The following is a 20,758-nucleotide window of genomic DNA, read 5'->3' as shown; positions in this document are numbered from 1 at the left end:
TCTGGAGGCTTGCAACCCGGCTTGCTGCCGGTCACAAGACCCATCTTTCTTCCAGGATCATCCCAAGGCTTCACTCGTTTATGCTTTTCTCTTCCGGTCTTTCACTGCAAGGGATCAATCTGCGTTTTCAGCAGATTCAGCCCTCACTGGGCTCCGGCTCCCTCTGCCCAAGGGAGCTGATACGCTGGAAGGTGTCAACGGCTGCCTGCCAGGCGGGTCTTTGATCTATGGACAGTCTCAGGCATGGTTAAAGCGGGTGGTTAAGCTAAGCAGTCTTCTTGAGAGACTAATGGAAAGAGCATTTAAATGCACCCAGAACTGTGAGCCACTGTGAGGTCAGCTAGGGACACACACCTCCGTTAGTGTAACAGCATTGAGATGGTTGACGGGCAAATGAAGAATAAGTTAAAGAACAGAGAGTTAAGTTAAGGGTTCCCCAATGGTGGGCCGCGATGCAGTCCCATGTTGATCCACCGGCAGGGACAGGGATGGGGAGCGCATGTAAGGGTATTGTCCCCCTTGCCCCCAAACTGCATTTTTCCCCTCCAGACCCTTCCCCGTCCACCTGCCCTGCATGTGGAAGAGAAAATTTGGGTGGGGGTCTGGAAGAGAGGGATTTTTCAGGCTAGGGGAAAGCTGGGGTCAGGGGGAGCAGCAGAGGTACAGCAGGAAGGTTTCCTCCTCCCTTCCTCGGCATCTGGCTTGCAGATGTCAGGGAGGGGTTGCTATTTTGCAGCAGGGAGTGTCAGGGACCCCCCCACTCCTCCTGTGCACTGAGCTGTCCCCTCCAGCTCAGTTACGGGCGGCGGGATGTGGGTGTGATGTTTTGCAGTGGGGGGGGGAGGGTCGGGGACCCCCTCCCCAGGGTACTGACCTGTCCCCTGTTGTAACGGATTAAATTCATCGTATTGTGTGTGTGCCTGAGTCCATGTTGAGAAAGGAGCAAGTAATTGACATATGTGATGAATGGGACAATTCATTGAAGATTGTTCATTATATTTCAAGTTTTGTGACCATCTGTTCTTATAATTGTTTCTAGTTATTTTTGTAGGAGAAGTTGTTGGCCTCGAGAATGGACAAAGAGGCACAAGTTGTAAGCCCCGTGGGAGAGGAGCTCAGAGGCAGCAAAAACCCTGACCAAACGTAACCAGCTGAACTCGAAATAGGGGTAACTTGCGAGCACAGCAGTTCCTAGGCCCAAATGTGGAAGTTTGCAGTTGCTGCAACTTTTATTTGGTGAGTTATACCTGGTCAAGGATAAACTTCTGGCCTGGGGACTCCCAAGGAGGGATCGACAAAGTGACGTAGGAATGCCCATAACTGGTCTGGCGGACGTATAGGCTGGAGTGGAGACAAAAGGGTTGTCAGACAAAGCAAAAATTGAAGAGCCTTGTCGTGAGGACCACTGAGCCTCCCCAAGGGGTACACCAGAATCGTGCCTGCAAAGAGGGTCTGATCAGCCTTCTGGCCTCTTTCCAGCTCTGTCGCCGCTATATTACCTTAGACTAGTCAGTTAACTGAGCTGATAACCCGCTGGAACTTGTTCTGTGGATGAAAATACCCTAGGTGTGAATACAGTAGAGGTTCCACCTGGATGAAAATACCCTGGGTGCGGATACGATAGAGGTTCTGCCTGGCTGAAAATACCCTGGGTGCGGATACGATAGAGGTCCCACCTGGATGAAAAATTAGAATTCTAAATAAAAAGACCAGGTCATGAAACATCTGTTAACTTTGCTTCTACTGAGTTCATCTCTACATGTGGTGAGCAGTCAATGTCAATGTTTGTTTAGGTATACCAATTCTACTTGTGTTCCAGGAACTATTGTAAGTGTAACAGTAATAGTAACTGTTGTTAGTGTTGTATGTATAAGTCTTTTTTGTTTTCTTAGCTTTGTTTGTGTTTTAAGAATTTGTAACAGAATAAGGGAACAAGATTTGTGGTAAAACAAATTGTTTAAGTTACCAGTTGTTGTATTAGTAAGTTTTGTGTCTAACATTTAATCATTGTAATTAATTTTTGTTGTTTGAAGTTATATACAAGGTGAATCAGTAAGAGAAAAGTTTAAATTAAGGAGTTGTACTACTAAGTTATTAAATAAAAACTGTTAAGTGGTTAAGAATTTGAGTAGTTTGCCAAATTTTTCCAGGAAGTTTGCCAACTTTTTCTAAGTTAGTGTTTTCCAAGCCTCATACTCTGTCCTAAAGGGAATATATACGAAACGCCTTAGTGCCTCAAAGCACCCTTCAAACCGCTCCCATAATTTGGGGGGCCATTTATCCTGGTAACCTTATCAAAACACGGCACTTAGGCACCTCATCCCCTTCCCCCCTCCCGTCTCTGCTGTCTGTGCTAGGAGCCACCACCCACCTCCTTTGCAGGCTTCCCACGGTGCCCTCCGCATCCATCCATCCCTGTCCAGGGTGGAGCATGGAGCTCTCAGCAGGCACAGTTCAGCCTGTCCTCTTTCTTTGTGCAGCAACATATCTTTGTGAAGCTGGATTCTCAGCACCGGCAGCAATCGAAATGAACTATTGAGCAAGGCTGAAAACTGAAAAGGAGGTCAGCATGAGCCTCAGTCACATATGTCCCCAGCTGGAATAACTTTGCAAGGAGAAGCAGGCACATCCATCCCATTAAGAAGATGCCTGTTCTGTAAGTGACTTTCCTTTTTTATTTACAATATTTGATTCTCTTCTAATTAGTAGATAGCAGGTCTGGGCCTTTGCTTACACAGCACAGAAATTCAGATGTCACACTAAAAAAACAAACTGAACACACAATACAGTGTGCAAAGTTGGACAAAATCAACAAACAACACAACTTTTTTTGTTCCCACTGTGGCTACCATTGTTGGGTTGCTTATTGTTCAGTGTTGTACAAAGTCGTGTTTTCCCTGGTGGAATGCCACATTTTTCTCTCTATGTTTTCTTAGTGTCATTTGACTAAAACCATTTGGTTTCAAAAATATTTCTGAAGGCATATTGCTAGGGATTTCTCTCATTACAATCATTTGCACTAGAATGAAAAGGAAACATGGATGTAGTTTAGTTACAGTGTGAGAGTTTATATGGCTGTAATATTTAAACTTAATAATTTTCCTCAAGAAGTGCTAATAGTGGGCCGCCGTTGGAGACGACCCAGGCTTGTCAATAGATGGCGTGGGGAACAGAGTGAGCTGGCTTCAGTAGTGGTACTGAGCATGCTCAGGCCGTATGAACATGCTCAGCATAAGCCAAGCAGCAAATCTGGGTGGGGCACATGACCCCCGCATGCCCCCCCTCTGGCCGCAGTGCCTAGTGCAGCTGCACAGGTGGGCTTCAGGGGAAAACGTTTGGGAACCCCTGCCTTAAGTGATACTAAGCAAGAGGAAAAGACAGAGGCATGGGTACAAAGAAAACCAAACCACACCCACTTTTTAGGGTCCAAACCTTCATTTCAGCCAGTCACACTCTTTGCCTAAGCAGTTTTCTGACTCACACCAAGTTGCCAGCATCTCTATTCCCCCTGCCCAATCGCCTCAAGTTGGCAACTTCAACTTTCACAGGCTCCAAAGGCTCTTTACCCTATGTCCCCGAAGGGATGGATAACTGGGAGTGGGGGGCAGGGGATTCTCTCTTCTTTTTCTAGTCCAGTAAACATTTGTCAGGTATTCTTTGCCTGGTGTTTGTCTCTTCCTGTGGATTTCCCATCCCCTTGCTGATTCATATATAACATGGCTTCCACATTGTTTAGAGTTCACGATGCTCTGTTTGCATTAGAGACAGGGAACCAGCTGCCTTCCCTGACTGTTTGAGGGAAAATCTGTTTCTCCCATTGTTTGGTCATAGACTTTAAAGCTTAATATCCATGAGCATCCCTGATTCCTCATGCTGTGTTATTACAGACACCTCACAATGATCTTAATCACCACTGTGTTCTTGGCTTGCGTAAAAGACCTTACTTGCTATACCTCTATAGTACAGTGATGCGGTATACAGCCAGTTGATTCAATTGCTTATTCTTTGAGGTTTAGACCCCCTGCTCCCCCACTGGGGTGTCTCAACCCTGATTGTCACGTACCCTTTTATGTAGTGATAGCTGGAGACAATAGAAGCCACCCCCCAAGATAATCAGACACTTGGCAAAGCCTGAACTGAGTTAAACTGTGTAGTGGGAAGGGTTTCCCCAGCTGGGCCTGATTGTGAACGCAGGGGCTAGTGGATTGCTTGATGAATTGTGTGTGAGGCAGAAAGGCAGCCGACAGCAAAACAAGGAATTGTGAGCATGGTTCAGCAGGTTGTAGCTCCTTGGGGCACAGGACAGGCTGGAGAGGGAGGCTTTGGGATTTCTGAGCAAGAAAGCAGTCTGCTGCTGATTGTTCCTGCTGGTGCAGGGGCACAGGACTGTGTGGACGTACTCAGTAAATAAACAGGACTGCACCAAGAAAATGCCTGACATGTATCAATTGAAAATAACCCAGCAAGGCCCCGAATACTAGGGCTCGGGCAGGTGGAGCAATCTCTGGGACAAACCTTGTCTCCCTGGACTCCTGTCCCCCTGACTATCCCTGCAGTTTCTAATAGGCTCTAATCAAGGATTCTGTGGGATGAGCTGCCCTTTAATTGCTCAATTAACAAACTCACCCACTTCCCCCCAGGCTCCAATTCTCAGAAATGCTCATTCTTCCTATAACCCAAACCCACATTTCCCACCTCTCCTAAAGATAAGACCATCTTGGTCTGCCGCTCTCCATCACTGGTTGCTGAGCAACAAATGTCTTTTCTCCTCCTTTTCTCCCTCTGTGCTCAGCGTGGCAGCTCAGATCAGCATGCTCCAAGGGCCAGGGCTGGCTCTGCAGGCTGTGGGCCTGGTTCTCCCCTACTTGCCCCTTGCAGTGTGGGGGTGAGCAGCCACCCAGCCTGATCTGGGCGTGGTTTGTGCTGGTATGAATGACTGCACAATAGAACTGGGCCCTGGGTTCTTCACTGGCCCCTGTGGACAGCTGGCAGCATTAGCCCTCGGGGGATTGTCTAGTGGAAGGGGGTTCCCCAGGTGGCCTAGAAACTGCCCCCTCTCCCTACAGCTCCCCACAGCAGATGAGTGTCAGAGCAGCCCTGAGGCTAAATGTCACCTTCACTTCCTGTGCAAAGGGACACAGCATCTGGGCAGAGGTGTCCCCACGGTTCCCTAATAGGCATATTTTTCAGATCTCCCCCATGGCCTGAAGGACCCCCTCACCCCCCACCTCCAACAGAACTGGCTGTTTCTCCAGCCTCAGGCAGGCGCTGGTCCCTAGCAATGCGTGAGAGGGATTCCCACCCAGAAAGAAGCACAAGGGGTCTATGTCACTGAGCTGCCTTCAGGGTCGCTGTTCTCTTTGTTTAACCCCGCTCTAATCATCTGGAGTCAACCCTCGGCAGCTGATCAAAGCCTCCTACCCTGATTTTGCCCAAGGCTTTGTATCCAGGCAGCGTTTGCAACTGGGGTTTCCCAATCTCACTGGCTCAGCACTTTTGTCTAAGCGCATGCTCGCGGCATGATATGGGCAGAGCCCAGTGGCAGATCTTAATTCGCCTCCTCAGAGTCCCCTAAAGGAGAGAAGCTGGTGGCAGACCCGCAGCACCTCCAGGTCCCAGCTGAGATCAGGCCCCTCCCCCTTACTGTGCTGGGTGCTGTACAGCCATCCTGGGAGACAGCCGCTGCCCTGAAGAGCTTACAGTCTGAGCAGACCAGCCAGAAACAGGGTGGGAGAGGAAACTGGAGCACAGGCAGAGAAGATCTCCTGGCTTCTAGTCCAGTGCTCCATCCACAAGGCCATACCGCCTCTTAACTCGTGTTATTCCCGAACCTTCCCAGCCAACATCTTGTCCCCGCTGATATGCACGCCCCACCCAATGGTGTCTTCCTCCCCACCCCACTGGCACACATGACGTGCCACTTCCCGCCCCCTCCACTGCTTCCTTCCTCGTCACTGATATAAATCAGCTCACTGCTGCTTCTGGCTTTCATCCTTCTCCGGAGACCAGGAACTGGACACTTGGGTGGGAGGGACTTGCTGCCTGACTCGTGCTGCGGATACTTAGGGTAGGTGTTATTTTATCCCCCCTTCCCACTGGTGAGCTCCCAGCCTTCGGTGATGGTTGGCAGGCGGGTGATTGGTACGAAGGCTTCATGGTCGGCACTAGTTAGCTGGCACTGGGCTCTGCCTGGCTGGCTCTGCAGCCTGGTCCTGCTCTGGTGGGCTGGCGATGACCTGGGAGCATGTGACTGAGCACCCAGGGGGCACTGCCCACGGTCTCCATCTCAGGGCCCGATGGCGCATGTTGGCATCAGCGGGCACTTAGACTCCGTGCTGGCATTGGGGGCAATTATCTTCTCCCAGCCTGAGAGTCGGGTCTTGGGATAGCCCTGACCCGGGAGACAAGTCCCGCTGGGTGTCAGCCTGTTGCCAGCCACCTTCTCCCTGCCACTGTGCCACCCTTTCCTAGAGGAGGGGAGCGATAGGATCTGGGCTCCTGGCTGCCCCCTGCAGGGGCACTGGGGTGGCGCTCAGGGGTCATTAACCTCACTAGCTTCAATGGGACTGCTCTGATGGGGTGAAGGATGAAGCCTCTGGGGCATGTTCTCTGTGCTGGGGGCGGTGGGCAGATGGGCCCTCAAGGCTAGCGGGATGGCAAGAAAGAGTCCTGGTGCCTGGGTCGGGTGCCTCTCCCTGGCACAGAGGGGCCCTCCACCCAGACAGAGGGGGATGTGCCCGACGGCAGGGACCCAGCGCCCCCATCCGCTCTGGTGCTGCCTGATGGGCAAACGGGCACTGGGTAGCCTCCAACCCGCGTCAGCACCAGGGCTGATGCCCTCCGAGCGAGCAGGACAGATGCAGCAGCTGCCATGCCAACAAGATCTGCCCCACCCCCTCTCTAAGAGGAGCAGGATGGCCTGAGAGCAGGTGCGGGGAGAATGGACCCAGCTGCAGACAGGGAGGAGGGGATGGATGGAGAGAGGGTGAGATGTGGGGAGGCGAGGGAACTCAGTAAGGCAACCCCTTCCCCAAGATGGGGAACCCCTGGCAACTGCCCTTTTGCACCATCCCCACCCAGGAGCTTTTGCTTTTTGGTTCTGCAATCCTCCCATCGTGGGCACAGGAGACGTCACTCAGCATGGGGGGCAGGGCAGCCCCCCACTCCCCAGAGGGGAAAACCGAGGCATAGTGCTCACCCCGCCTCCTGTCAGGGCAGAGCTGGGGGTAGGGCCCAGAAGTCCTGACCACTCCCTCCGCTCCTAATACTATTGCATGCTCATTGTTAGTTCCTGGATCTCTCTCTTCCTCATCCCCTGGGCATCCTCTCAGTGGGCCCACAGTCCCTGATTGGCAGGGTTCCCTGATTCGCAGGGTTCCCTGATTCAGAGTTCAAATAGCCAAAAAAGGAAAACTTTTCTTGGGGCTTCCAAGCCCACATGAAGAGCTTCCTGGCATTTAGAATTTCTCCGGTATGATAGGGCCATTAATCAATCCATTCATTTGGGATATTCCATGACAGCCCATCTGATTTTGATCATCAGTGATTGCGGGGGAAACAATTCCCACACCTGAGTTCATAAATTCAGACACAACATTTTCAAAGTTATAAAGCAAAACTTGCATATTTCCTTAGAGTGTAGAATACTGCCATTGCACGTGAGATGAATGCAGGCAGCAGCTTACAAGCATTTCACAGAGTCTAAACACTAAATACATTCTTACACGACTAATCCTTGTTTTGAGCAAAACTACCATATAGGTGACTTGGTCTGGGCTCCAGCTACAAGGCTGTCAGTTCTTCGTTAATGCCTGCAGCCTGAGCAAGAGTTGGCATCTGGCCTGCCAGAGTCATACCCGCTGCCTTAGCACTGGCATTTCTGCGTAATGACCCGTCTCTGCAGCAGAGGGATGGAATGGCTCTTCTCGGGGAGGGGTGAAGAGGGGACAGATTCCCAGTGAGGCTGTGGGCTCCAGCTCTCAGCAGGGCTGGCCTTGCCCCTAGGGTCTCATGGATCTAGAGATTGAAAGGGCAAGAAGCAGTGCTTTGATCGTCCAGCCCAACATGCTCCCCTCACCCTGGTGACACAGGCCAGAAGCTTCCTACACATCAGGCCCAGAACTCCATGGCAAATGCCTCAGCCTCTCCCAGGGCTCCAGGGGTTCTTCCCCCAACCGACCCGTTCTTCCCCTCCCCATTTTCCCCAGCCCTGTGAAGTAGCCAGGAATAGGAGTCCTGCTCGTCCTCACCTCCAACACTCCACTTCTCAGGGCATGTGCCAGCCTCTCCCTGACAGTGAGTTGGGGCAAATTCCCCCTGGGTGTAATTACTATTCCTAGAACTTGGGGAGCCTGTGGTAGACAGGCCCTCCTGCAAAGAGATGCCAAGGTGTATAGACTCACGGTGAGGAAGGGAAACTGAGGCACCAGGGAGAAGTTGCCCAGGCCTGTGGCAGAACGAAGTCTCTGCCTGGTGCTCTAGCCACTGGGCCATGCTTCCCCTTCAGGAGATGAGGCTAGCAGTGCCTGTGTCCTAGGAGCAATGGCTGCTCTGATTCCTTCCATGTCTCTTCCATTGGCAGGCTAGCCCACCCAGCACTGCCCGTGCCAAGGCTGCTAGGAGGGTTGTATGGAGCCATTTAACGACTCGTTCAACGCCTTCAACCAGACGAAAACACTGACGCCAGCCACATGGCAAGTAGCCTTCCTGATCAGCACGCTGAGCATCGGCCTGCCGGCCAACGCTTTCATCATCTGGCTGACCGGGTGGCGGCTGCAGCGCCGGGGCCTGTCCGTCTTCATCCTAAGCCTGGCCACCTCTGACTTCCTCTTCCTCTGCCTTACGATCCTGCAGGTCCAGGAGACCATTATGGGTGACACCTGGGTGCTAGGCACCTTCATGTGCCGCACGCGCCACTACTTCTTCGACTTGAGCTACCACTGCAGCCTCTTTCTGCTGGCCGCCCTCAGCGTGGACCGCTGCCTGATGGTGCTACTGCCCCTCTGGTACCGCTGCCACCGCCCCCCGCGGCTCTCCACCTACATCTGCCTGGGCGCCTGGCTGCTGGCCGCCCTCTTCAGCATCAAGGGCTTTATCTTCCCCAGTGTCAACTGGACGACAGATGGGGTCTACGCCTGCATCATGAACCGGGGCATCTACGAGTGGCCGCTGCGTCTGCTGGAGGTGCTGTTGGAGGGACTCTTCCCCTTCATCATCATGGTGACCACCCATGCTGCCACCTTGACCCGCACCTTCCGGCGCCGCACCCGGCCCCCCACCCAGTTCTACCGCATCGTGGCCGCCACCCTGTCTGCCTACGTGCTGCTCAACCTCCCCTTTCAGATCACCCAGCTGCTCTTCCTGGCCTTCTTCAACGCAGCCCTCATCCCCTTCATGGTGTACTTCGGCTACCTAATCAACCTCGGCTGCAGCATCAACCCTCTCATCTACATCTTCTTCGGCTCCAACGTCTGCAAGGGCTGCAGCTCCTCCTTTGCCACGGCCCTGACCGAGGAACCAGGGAAGAGCACCCGGGACACGCCCACGGAGTCCTTCTCAGCCTAACCCTGCCAATGAGACCCTGCTCTGCTCTCCCTCCATGGCCCAGCTCCTGCTCTGGTGCAGCTCCGGTCACCAGCCGAGTGGTCCCTGGCTCCCCTGACAGGCCCTGGCCACATGAAGCGGGTCTGTGCACCGTTGTAGGCTCACTAGTGCAAAGCCCTGTGTAAATGGGTGTAAGGTGGGGCTTGGTCAGGTGCAGCTACCAGGGCAAGTCGCACCAGTGCCAAGGCCCAGTTTGCCCCCACATACTCTAGGGCACATTTCCCCAGCCTAGACAATCTCCAGCGGGGACAGATTCTCAGCAGGTGTAAACCAGGCCCAGCTCCATACAGGTCAATGCCCGTTAAGCCCCTGGAACACCTGACCCTAGGCAAAGCAATGCAAACACTGACGTGGCTGCAGCTCCCATCCCACAGGTGCCAGGAGACATTGCGGTGAAGGGGACTCTGCCCCTTTGGGCCTATCTGTGTTTGGCAATCTCACCAATAGGTGTGGCTCCACGGTTACTGTGCTTTAATCCAGTGGCTGTTGTGCACATGACTGCCAGATACCCAGAGCTGCGGGTACAGGTGCCACTGTAACTCTGCCCGCTTGGACCCCTGCAGCCTGACCCCTCCGGTGCAGAAAGCAAGCCCATTTTTCTCTTAGCACACGTGGCTGCCGTCCAGGTGTATGCAGTGAGCTGCATCAAAACCACACACCCAAGGGGTCAGAATTAAGGCTGTGGGGCTGTCCCAGGGATCCCCATCTCCCTTCATCCATCAGGCAGCAGGGACTGTGCCCCGCTATCAGTCCATGGGTGCAGGACACCCCCACGGCTTTAATTCTGACCCCTTGATGGTTTTCTGAGGCAGCAGAGGATCAGGCTCCCCCCTCCCCAGCTGTCATTCCCCATTTCCCCAGCAGGGTGTCCAGTATGTGGGCCAGCCTATCCCCAGCCGGGGGTTGGGGGGGTGCTCACATTTCCAGGGAGCTGCCTAAGTGCATGGGGAAAAGGGGGATCCATCGAGGACCTTGGGATTCAGACATCCATTAGTCTGGATCTGCCCAGTGCCCCCAGCAGAAAGAGGATACAGGAGCTGCAAATTCATTCCTGGCACATGCCCTGAGAAGTGGAGTGTTGCAGGTGAGGAGAGCAGGACTCCTGGGTCCTATTCCCGTCTACTTCACAGGGCTGGGGAAAATGGGGAGGGGAAGAACCGGCTGGTTGGGGGAAGAATGAGGAGTCAGGATAAGGTCCCCTTTCCCACGCAGGCACGATTGCATCTGTGACCTTGGCAGCTAAAAGCACAAACCTTTGCTGCTTGAGCTAACCACCCTGCTCTATTAGCAAGCACTAGCTACAACCAGGCACCCCAGCACGGGCAGAGTGCCATGGGGAGCGGGCTTGGGTCCCAACAGCTCCATTCCACGCCCCTCTTTGGGGCCCCATCCTGCCCCTTGCATCCCACAGGCCACCAGTCACCTCTGACAGCCACAGTTGCTGGCACTGCACGTGCCTGCCTCAGGACTCCTTTTCCCCAGGGGTGCCAGGCTAGGGTGGGGACCCCATCTGTGTGTGCCCAGGGCTGCAGGGAGAGTGTGATGACCATCCATCACATGGGGCATGGCGGAGGGGGTTGCCGTGCTGTCAAGTCCAGCTCCAGTGGATTTGGCTGCCATGTGGTTGGGAGGGACCTGTCCAGACACTGCAATGCCAGCTGCTTCACCCCATATGCTAGGAAGCTTTCACTCTGCTCTTCGGCTGCTGCCGAAGGGATGGGATAGCATTAAAGCTGGTGTCACCCACAAGGAGAAGGCATCGCGCCCAGTCCTGTGAGGGTGATCCTGGCCCAGGGATCGTGTCTGACAGACAACACCAGGTCAGACCCCTGCTGGCGCTGGCCCAGGCCCCTCGAGGGGTGGCCATACGTGCCGCATGCTCTGTGCCCTCCACGACCCCATGCATGTGTTTGTGTGATGTCACTTGTTCTCCGTTTGGTTTTATTAAATGCATTCCAGGAGAGGAGGGTGTCTTGTGCTCCTTTGGGGAGCCCTGCAAAGGGGCGTGGCAAGCCGTGTGTATGGATTGGAGCTCGTGTCCCCTGTAGGGGAAAGGCCCCGGGGTCTCATTCCCCACCCCTGAGCCAGCTAGCAGCCCTCTGTCCAGGGGTCAGATCAGAGCCAGCGCCTCCTGGAGGGGAAAGGCCCACCAGTCCCATTCCCTGCCCCCTCAGCCAGCCAGCCCCCCTCACACACTAGCCTCCCTCGCCCCCTGGTTTGAGGGGAGCCCAGAGGGGGATGCATTGCTCCATCTCCTTGGTACTGGGGGAGGGATCACAGCAGCCGGGCCCGGCCCCCCAAGAGTGCCTGAGATGACAGGACCCATCCTCCCCTCCCTCCAGCTGCCCTGAGCTGGCCCATCCTCCCCCACATGTTGACCCCTCGCTCCCGGTCCTGGCCCTTCCCCCCAGCGTCCTGACTCTCCCCTCCCCCCGTGCTGGCCCATCCCCGCCCGCTAGCTGACCCCCCCTCCCGCTGCCCGGGGGCGGGCTGATCGCGGCTCAGCCAGTCCCAGGCTCGGCCCGGCCCACGCCCGCAGGTGAAGGGAGCGGCGCGCCCGGCCCGGCCTCTTCCAGTCCCCGCCACTTCCTGCCGGCCAGGCCCGGCGCCTCCATCCGCCAGGGAGCGGCCCCGACGATCGCCCGCCCCAGCCCGGTCGGTGAGTGCGGCCTTCTGGGCTGCGGGGCTAGCCCTGCTCGGGGGGGCTTGCTCTGCTCTGGCTCTGCTCTGCTCCGCTCCGCTCTGCTCTGCTCTGGGGGGGCTGCGCGGGGCTAGCCCTGCTCCGGGTGGGGGGCTGGTGTCTGTGCTGGGGTACGGGGAAGTGGGAAATCCTGCAGGTTAATGGTGCAATGGGAGGGTTACAATGTAGTTCGCGGCCCCCCCCCCCCCTCCGTTTTGGGCCCTCTGCCCGGGCAGAGTTCGTGGCATTTTGCCCTCCCCAGGGTGCGCCGCTCCCCCACCCCAGCTTTGCAGGTCTGGGGCCTGTCTCTGATTCCCTGGGCATCAGTTTCTGTTCCGGATGGGAATCAGGCGCGACACCCCCTGCCCAAGAGGTGGGGGACTGGGCTCCCCACAGCCTGAATCGGGCGTGACCCCACCCCTGGACGGACCCAGGAGCCGACTTTGCTCTTGGGTGGTTCTGTGGATAAACTGATTCCCTGGACTCTCCTTTAGGGGGGCTGTCTGCTTGGGGGGCTGTTTAATGTGGGAGATCCACTGGTGAGCTCTGAGCTGCATTTGCCCAGCCCCATGGTGGCTGCATGTCACCCCTACTTCCCCTTCCCCCCCCCCCCCCCCCCCCCAGTCATGTGCCCTCTGCTCAGTGGGAAATGCCATTACATCCGTCCCCCATCCCCCTGGTGCACTTCCTCCTCATCAAGTTCCGTATGGGTCCTGTGTCCTACTGCTTGATCTGCCCCCAAGAACTGGAGGCCCTCTGGCCAGACCCTTTCTTGCCTCAGTTTCTCCTTCCAGTGGGGCTGGTGATCCTGTTCCCACTCACCCACTCTAGAGTGCTGTGAGCCATGATCAGATGCCAGTGTTCTGAACAGGGGCACCCACGCCCATGGGCCGTTGGGCACCCCGGGGGAGAAGTAGGCATTTGACGGAAATGCTGTCCAAGAGAGGTGCTTGGCCTGTGTGATCTGAAATGGTTGTGGGGGAGGGATGGGGACATGGGACTGTGTCCCTGGAAACCCCTGGACCATCTTCCTCTGCAGCAGCGCCTTGCTGAGGAGTCCCCAGCAGGGAGGCGATCTGGCTGGGCAGAGGGGTGGTGACACCTTCAGTGGTGGGGAATGACTCTCCCACCCCAAAAAAATCTCCCTTCACCAGCATGGAATTTAACCAGGGGGCTCTGGAGGGACCCCCATATTACAGAGCCCCTGGGAGGTTGGATTTCAGCCTGGTTCCAGCAGACCTCTTTGCCCTGCAAAGCTCCGGGGCTGGTAAAGGAAGAATTCTGGGTTATTTTGTGAAGGGGCATTTACCCCTTGCCCTTTCCCATGGGCCCTTCATTCTTGGCCATGACTCAAGTGGTGGGATTGTTGCTCCTTCCACATCCTGCAGATTGGCGTCTGGGGGGCCCAGACAGCCCTGTCTGCACACTCAAGGCTCCAGCAGCAGTTTCTACAAGACCTTGTCTCTGCTTCCCCAACCCCTCTCATGCTGTGGCGCTGGAGACTTCCTTCACTTTCTGTCCTAACGTCTTGTGTAACATTGCTGTGTAGTTACAGCGGCCGTGCTCCACCCCAGAGGCAGCTGCATCTTAGCGCTGGGCATGAGAGCCTGTATATAAAGCAGTTGCGCTCCACCTCAGAGGCAGCTGCCACTCTGTGTTGGGTATGGGGTCCTGAGCGTATAAAGCCGCTGCCGTGTCCTACCCCAGAAGTGGCTGCATTTCAGGCCTGGACTTTGTCTCTCACCCCCACCCCCCACCCCCAGCCATGTCGTTCCGGAAGGTCGTACGCCAGAGCAAGTTCCGCCATGTCTTTGGGCAGCCTGTCAAGAACGACCAGTGCTACGATGACATCCGCGTCTCCCGCGTCACCTGGGACAGCAGCTTCTGCGCCGTCAACCCCAAGTTTGTGGCTGTGATCGTGGAGGCCAGCGGGGGAGGGGCCTTCATGGTGCTGCCAGTGTCCAAGGTGACTGGGGTGGCAAGGGGCAGAAGCCGAGTCCTCCCAGCTCGCTGCACTGGTGACGCCAATGGATTGAATGTGCTCTGAGCCCGAGAAGGGATGGGGGCCAGGAGTGGAGAATGGGTCTGTGGGACCAAGGTCTTTGAGGGAATATTTCCCCTCCCCCTCATGGCATTAAAGGGGGCAGTGTGGTTGGAAAGGTGATGTCCTGGAATTTTGTAACTCACAGGTGTAATGAGTTTGATCTCAACTGCATCACGTATGTATCTCTGCAGCTACCCCCCCCCTCCCCAAAATCAACGGGATTGCAGGTGTATAGGAAGAGCCTGGGGCTGGGATAGCAGGGGCTGCAGGTTGGGAAGGAAGGGCATAGGCAGAGCCGTGGGGGGAGCCCGGGGCTGGAATAGCAGGGGACGGCGGGTTAGGGTTGAGGGCTCCGGCTGTAGATTGGGGAGGAATCTCCTGTGACTCTGCCCCTTCTCCCCCAGACGGGGCGCATCGATAAGTCGTACCCCACAGTGTGTGGGCACATGGGCCCTGTCCTGGACATCGACTGGTGCCCACACAATGACCTGGTCATCGCCAGCGGCTCCGAGGACTGTACCGTCATGGTGAGGGAGCTGTGGACAGGGGTGGCTTCATGTGGGGGAGAGGGGTGGGGCAGCTGGCTTCTCCCGAATTGGGTGTGATGGGCAATCTGTGCCCTCCCCAAGTGTATGTGTGTGTCAAGGCATGCCTGTGGTGGCAGGCGGAGGGTCGGGCAAGAAGGGTCTCCGGTAGGGCAAGGGAGCACAGTAGGGTGGACTCTCTGGAAGGTTGCAGGCTCCTCACAGGGCCCCTCTAACCCTTGTGCCCTGGCAGGTCTGGCAGATCCCGGAGAATGGGCTGACGCAGCCCCTGACAGAGCCTGTGGTGGCCCTGGAGGGGCACTCGAAGCGTGTGGGCATCGTCACGTGGCACCCGACTGCCCGCAATGTCCTCCTCAGTGCAGGTACAGACTCCCCAATGATTCTGACAGGATGGGTCAGGGTCCCTGAGGAGCAAGGGGAATGGGAGGAGGTATGGTGTGGAGAGCTTTGTTCCAGACGACTAGAGGATAGTTAATATAAAACCTTCTTTGTTTGTGGGGGGGTGGGTTTTGTTTGCTTTTTTAAAATGGCACTAGAGGCACTAAATCTAACTTCAGTCCCAAGCAAATTAGTAAAGACCAGGATTATCAGACACGTAGATGAACGTGATTCGTTGGAGAAGAATCAACATGATTTTTGTAAAAGGAAATCATGCATCCCCAATCTATTAGAATTCTTCAAGGGGGTCAACAAACAGGTGGACAAGGGTGATGTAGTGCACTTGGACTGTCAGTCTTTGACAAGGTCCCTCACCAAAGACTCTTAAGCAAATTAAGCAGTCATGGGATCAGAGGGAAGGTCCTCTCCTGGATCAGGAAATGGGTAAAAGATAGGAGATAAAGCGTAGGAATAAATTATCTGTTTTCACAGCGGATAGCAGCAAATAGCAGGGTCCCCTAAGGATCTGTACTGGGACCAGTGCTTTTCAACATGTTCATAAGAGATTTGGAAAAAGGGATAAACAGAGAGATGACAAAGTTTGCAGACAACACACAATTATTCAAGATGGTTAAGTCCAGTGAAGGATAGGTCCATCAATGGCTATTAGCCAGGTTGGGCAGGGATTGCTGTTTGCCAGAAGCTGGGAATGGATGACAGGATGAATCACTTGATGATTACCTGTTCTGTTCATTCCCTCTGAAGCACCTGGCATTGGCCATTGTCGGAAGATAGGATACTGGGCTAAATGGACCATTGGTCTGACCCAGTGTGGCCGTTCTTCTGCTCAAAGCAGACTGCAAAGAGTTACAAAGAGATCTCACAAAACTGGGTGATGGGGCAACAAAATGGCAGATGAAATTCAGTGTTGAGAAATGCAAAGCAACGCACGCTGGAAAACATAACCCCAATTATACATATAAAATGATGGGGTCTAAATTAGCTGTTACCACTCAAGAAAGAGATCTTGTCACTGTGGATAGTTCTCTGAAAACATCCACTGAAACTGCCACAGCAGTCAAAGAAAGCTAACAACGTGAGGAACCATTAGGAAAGTGATAATAAGACCGAAAATATCATCATGCCACTGTATAAATGCATGGTATCTGCACACTATGAATACCGTGTGCAGTTCTGGTCACCCCATCCCCCCAAAAATATATTAGAAATGGGAAAGGTACAGAGAAGGGCAACAAAAATGATTAGTGGTATGGATCAGCTTCCATTCAAGGAGAGCGGAAAAAAGACTGGGACTTTCGGCTTAGAAAAGAGACAATTAAAGGGGGTTATGCTAGAGGTCTATTAAATCATGAGGGGTGTGGAGAAAGTCATCCGGGGAGCGATACCAAACCCTTCACATAACACAAGAAGCAGGGGTTGGTAACACCAGTGAAATGAAGAGGCAGCGGGTTTAAAAGAAACATGAGGCATGCACAGTGGTTGTGGAATGTGGGCATGGTAGGTGGAGGAGCTAGGGGAGGGTCGGGGAAGGTGTGGGTGGGTAGCTGTCTCTGGGCGTCTGTGCGTGATGGACCCGTCCCCCAGGCTGTGATAACGTGGTGATCGTGTGGAACGTGGGGACGGCCGAGGAGCTGTACCACCTGGACAGCATGCACCCCGACCTCATCTACAACGTCAGCTGGAGCCACGACGGCAGCCTTTTCTGCTCCGCCTGCAAGGACAAGAGCGTGCGCATTGTGGACCCCCGCCGAGGGGTGGTGGTAGCGGTACGGACCCCTCTGCACCCCCTTGGCATGGGCTGGTGACTGCAGGACAGACATGGCCTGAATTCCAGCTCCCCAGCTCCTGCGTGGTGGTCCCTGGGTTCTCCTGCACCCTGGGGGAAGCATTGCCTGGGGTTTCCCCTCCTCTGCTTTGTAGACCTGTGCTGCCCCTTGGCTGAGTGAGGGTGTGGGGAGGGGGCTGAGGTGCCCTGGGGTGGGGGCAGGGAGCTGAGGGGTGTTAGAGGCCTGATATATAGGGAGTGGGGGTATTTAAAGGCTCCAGCTACTCCCTTCAATGCTGAGATGGGGGGTACGTTTGAGGCATTGCCCCCTTCTGACTACTTTACCCCAATGGAGCTGAAGTTCCTGGAAGGCGGGGAATGAGGGGTGGCCCCAGGAACCTTCTTGCCATGTAGCACTTGGTGGGGGGGGGGGAAGCTGGTGGTTGGGACGGGCAGTATGTCAGTCCATCCGCCTCACCCTGCTGTCGTCTCTTCCCCCCTCCCCCCCCAGGAGAAGGAGCGGGCACACGAGGGAGCGCGGCCCATGCGTGCCATCTTCCTGGCTGACGGCAAGGTCTTCACTACGGGATTCAGCCGCATGAGCGAGCGGCAGCTGGCGCTCTGGGACCCGGTGAGCTGGGGGCTTCTGGGGCATGGGGTGGGGGGGAGGGCAGGGCTGTCCAGGAAGGTCCCCTGTGATGGGAGATGTGCCAGTCTGCCTCCAGCAGGGCTGCATGGCCCCGCAGCACAGAGTTGTGACGCCCTGGCCTCCCTGTATTGCCCCACAGATATTGACCCACCGTCCCTCAACCCCTGGGGCCAGGGATCCATCATTGGCAGCTGTACTGGTGATATTCCAGGGCAGGGGGTGGATACTTCCTGACCCCAAAGTCCTGAAGTATGGCCGTAGAAAACAAACCTCCTAGTGTTTGGGTGAGGGGGTGCACTTGGACATGTGTCTGGGGTTGGGGGGAATGAGAGGGACGTGTCCTCTCCCTCACCGTCTCCTCCCCTCCTCATCCCACTGCAGGAGAACCTGGAAGAGCCCATGGGGCTGCAGGAACTGGACTCCAGCAACGGAGCCCTGCTGCCCTTCTACGACCCCGACACCAGCGTTGTATACGTCTGCGGCAAGGTAGGGTCCCACCAAGGGGGGGTGGGGGGATGTCGTCCCCTTGCTGGCCTGTGGCTCCAAAGGGAAGGGGCTGGGACCAGTGAGTCCTGATCCGGAGAAGGATGGGATGGGTGGGGGAGGGAAATTGCACCCCCAGCCTCCTAAGGAGATGTCTTTTGTGGGAGGTGGCACTGCCAGTGTCCCTGGGTATTGGTTGGTGTGATGATGCCCCATATGTCCCCTCTTTTCTCTCTGTTCCTCTCTTCCCTCCCAGGGGGACTCTAGCATCCGGTACTTCGAGATCACAGAGGAGCCCCCCTACATCCACTTCCTGAACACCTTCACCAGCAAGGAGCCCCAGCGGGGCATGGGCTGGATGCCCAAGCGGGGTCTGGATGTCAGCAAGTGTGAGATCGCCAGGTGCGGGCCCTCAAAGCGGGACATGCAGAGCAGGGGTGGCAGTGATAAATGGACTGGGGGGGGCAGTGATCCTGGATGTAGGGATGCAGTAATCCTGGAGATGGGGGGGGGGTTATCTAGAGGGGCTTCAGGGAAGGGGGATGACTCCTGTTCTAACTGCTGTGCCCCCCAACTCTGCAGATTTTACAAACTTCACGAGCGCAAGTGCGAGCCCATCATCATGACTGTGCCAAGGAAGGTGAGTGCCTGGCACAGCCACCCCCTGAGTGAGAAGTGGAGGGAGGGGCTACTGTGTTTGTGGGAGGAGGGGAGAACACATCCCTGGTCTATTCCCCCTGCCTTGGAAGCAGGGCTGGATGCAGAGCTGGCCGTGGCATGTCTGGTGGGTCTGCTCCTTGGAGGAAGGAGCTAACTCACCCTGACAAAAGCTCCTTCCCAAGCCAGTGTCCTGGAGTCAGGGGGCCCCAAACCTCAGCTCTTGCTGGCCATGGGGCTGCCCAGAGTTGGGAGGCTGCTTCCTCCCCAGTGGCTGACAATTGCACAGGCTGATGCTGCATGGCTGACCCGGAGTGTGGTTTCTCCCTTGCAGTCGGACCTGTTCCAGGACGACCTGTACCCGGACACGGCTGGGCCAGAAGCGGCCATGGAGGCTGAGGAGTGGGTGGCTGGGAAGACAGCAGGCCCTGTGCTGATCTCACTGCGTGAAGCCTACGTGCCCAGCAAGCAGCGGGACCTAAAAGTCAGCAAGAAGAACGTCTTGCATGAGAGCCGCCCAGCTCCCAGCACCAGCAGTGCCACGCGCCTCAGTGCCACGGCCATGCCCACCACGGTGCCCAGCATCAGCATCAGCACCACCCCTGGGGTATGTACAGTGTCCCATTACTGTCCTTGCCTGGGAGGGTCAAGCCTGCCCAGCCCTGCCCTATGATATGTGAAGGAGGAGCCTGTGCTGCCTGGCCCTGCCCTGTGACATGGGGGTGGAGCCTGTGCTGCCTGGCCCTGCCCTTACCAGAAGGTGGCGCTGTGACCCTGGGCAAGGTGGATCTAGTGGGTGGGCTAGAATTCTTGGAGGAGGATCTTAAGGGCTGGGCTGTGGTACTGTGGCTGATGGGCGGGCGGTCGGTGTCTGTCTGTCCCACAGGGCGGCGGGCGTCTGGAGGAGGTGCTGCAGGAGGTGCAGGCGCTGCGGCTGCTGGTGAAGCAGCAGGGCGAGCGCATCAGCAGGCTGGAGGAGCAGCTGAGCCGCATTGAGAACGGGGATGTCTAGGGCAGCTGAGGGGGATGGGGACGTGGCGCCCCCCCTTCCTTAAAGGAATCGCAGAAACCAGGGTCCTGACTCTTCACCTCTGAGCTGCCAGTAACCCCACCCCCGAGGTGAGGGTGACCCCGGGCCCCCCGCCCTCCCGCTACTGCTGCTAGGGAAACCTCTCCCTTTTTTATATGGCTGACCAAAACACCCCACCTCTTAACGGGGGGGGGCTGGTTCTCAGCACCACCCCCGCCTTAGGCAGCATTGCCTCTTCCTGGTGGCTGCTCTCCCATGGGCTGGGCTCACTCACCCCAAGAAGCCGAGGGGCTGGCGGGTGGTTCCCTGCCTCTGTCTGCCCCAGGGTGGGGGATGGGGCTGGTTCAGCTCTCTGCTCTTCCCAGCCCCATGCAGGGGCCCCTCTTCCTGTGTGCACCCCCCTCCGCACCCCCCGAGCACATGCCTGGCTTTAGAGGAGCTAAACACTAAGCCCCACCTTCCTGTCCCTGCTGCTGGTGGAGGCTGGGTGCAATCCTGCTTCCTTCTGCCTGTGCCCTGGGGAGCACTGGGGCCTAGATCCATAGGTCACTGGAGCTCCCTCAGCCTCCCCCCACTCCTTAATCAGTCTTGATGCCAGTGCAGTGGGGTTGGAGCAGGACAGGGGCCCTGGAGCCCCCACCCCCTGCCCCCTTGTTATCTGACTGTGTTCTCCTTAATAGCCACAAGGGGCCAGTCACAGCAGGCACTATTCAGATCCAGCAAGTGGCTTTTGCCTAGATGCAATTGAGGGAAGAAAACACACACCCAGCCCCCTGCAGGGGCCAGATCTATATTTTCATTCCAAATAAACAGTCTTTATAATAAATCCTTGGGCTGGGTCTGTCTTAAGTGTGCACCCCCTGAGAGCTGCTGGGGCTAAGCAGGGCCCTAGAGGGAAACTGG

General features: G+C 56.0%; 2 protein-coding genes across 3 annotated transcripts; both read left to right on the top strand.

The window, feature by feature from the left end:
- Nucleotides 1–2,522: 2,522 nt before the first annotated feature.
- On the top strand, nt 2,523–9,983 carry GPR152 (G protein-coupled receptor 152). 2 transcript variants are annotated; one of them, XM_067532006.1, is made up of 2 exons: nt 2,523–2,656; nt 8,582–9,983. In XM_067532006.1, exon 2 carries the CDS (start codon nt 8,629–8,631, stop codon nt 9,562–9,564), a length of 936 nt encoding a protein of 311 aa, XP_067388107.1. In that variant the 5' UTR covers nt 2,523–2,656; nt 8,582–8,628; the 3' UTR covers nt 9,565–9,983. The 2 variants fall into 2 exon arrangements, with proteins under 2 accessions (XP_067388107.1, XP_067388108.1); XM_067532007.1 differs by lacking the exon at nt 2,523–2,656 and adding an exon at nt 6,009–6,067.
- A 2,146-nt stretch (nt 9,984–12,129) lies between these two features.
- CORO1B (coronin 1B) lies at nt 12,130–20,510 on the top strand. The gene is made up of 11 exons (XM_067532004.1): nt 12,130–12,262; nt 14,047–14,249; nt 14,732–14,854; nt 15,105–15,234; nt 16,856–17,037; nt 17,548–17,667; nt 18,067–18,171; nt 18,425–18,570; nt 18,751–18,808; nt 19,160–19,432; nt 19,712–20,510. Exons 2-11 carry the CDS (start codon nt 14,049–14,051, stop codon nt 19,835–19,837), a joined length of 1,464 nt encoding a protein of 487 aa, XP_067388105.1. The 5' UTR covers nt 12,130–12,262; nt 14,047–14,048; the 3' UTR covers nt 19,838–20,510.
- Nucleotides 20,511–20,758: the final 248 nt, after the last annotated feature.

Source organism: Emydura macquarii, unplaced genomic scaffold (assembly GCF_026122565.2).
Source record: "Emydura macquarii macquarii isolate MOO-44397 ecotype Brisbane River unplaced genomic scaffold, CSIRO-AGI_Emac_v2 contig_3235, whole genome shotgun sequence".
Taxonomy (NCBI): domain Eukaryota; kingdom Metazoa; phylum Chordata; order Testudines; family Chelidae; genus Emydura; species Emydura macquarii.
This window is presented reverse-complemented; position numbering and strand designations above follow the sequence as displayed.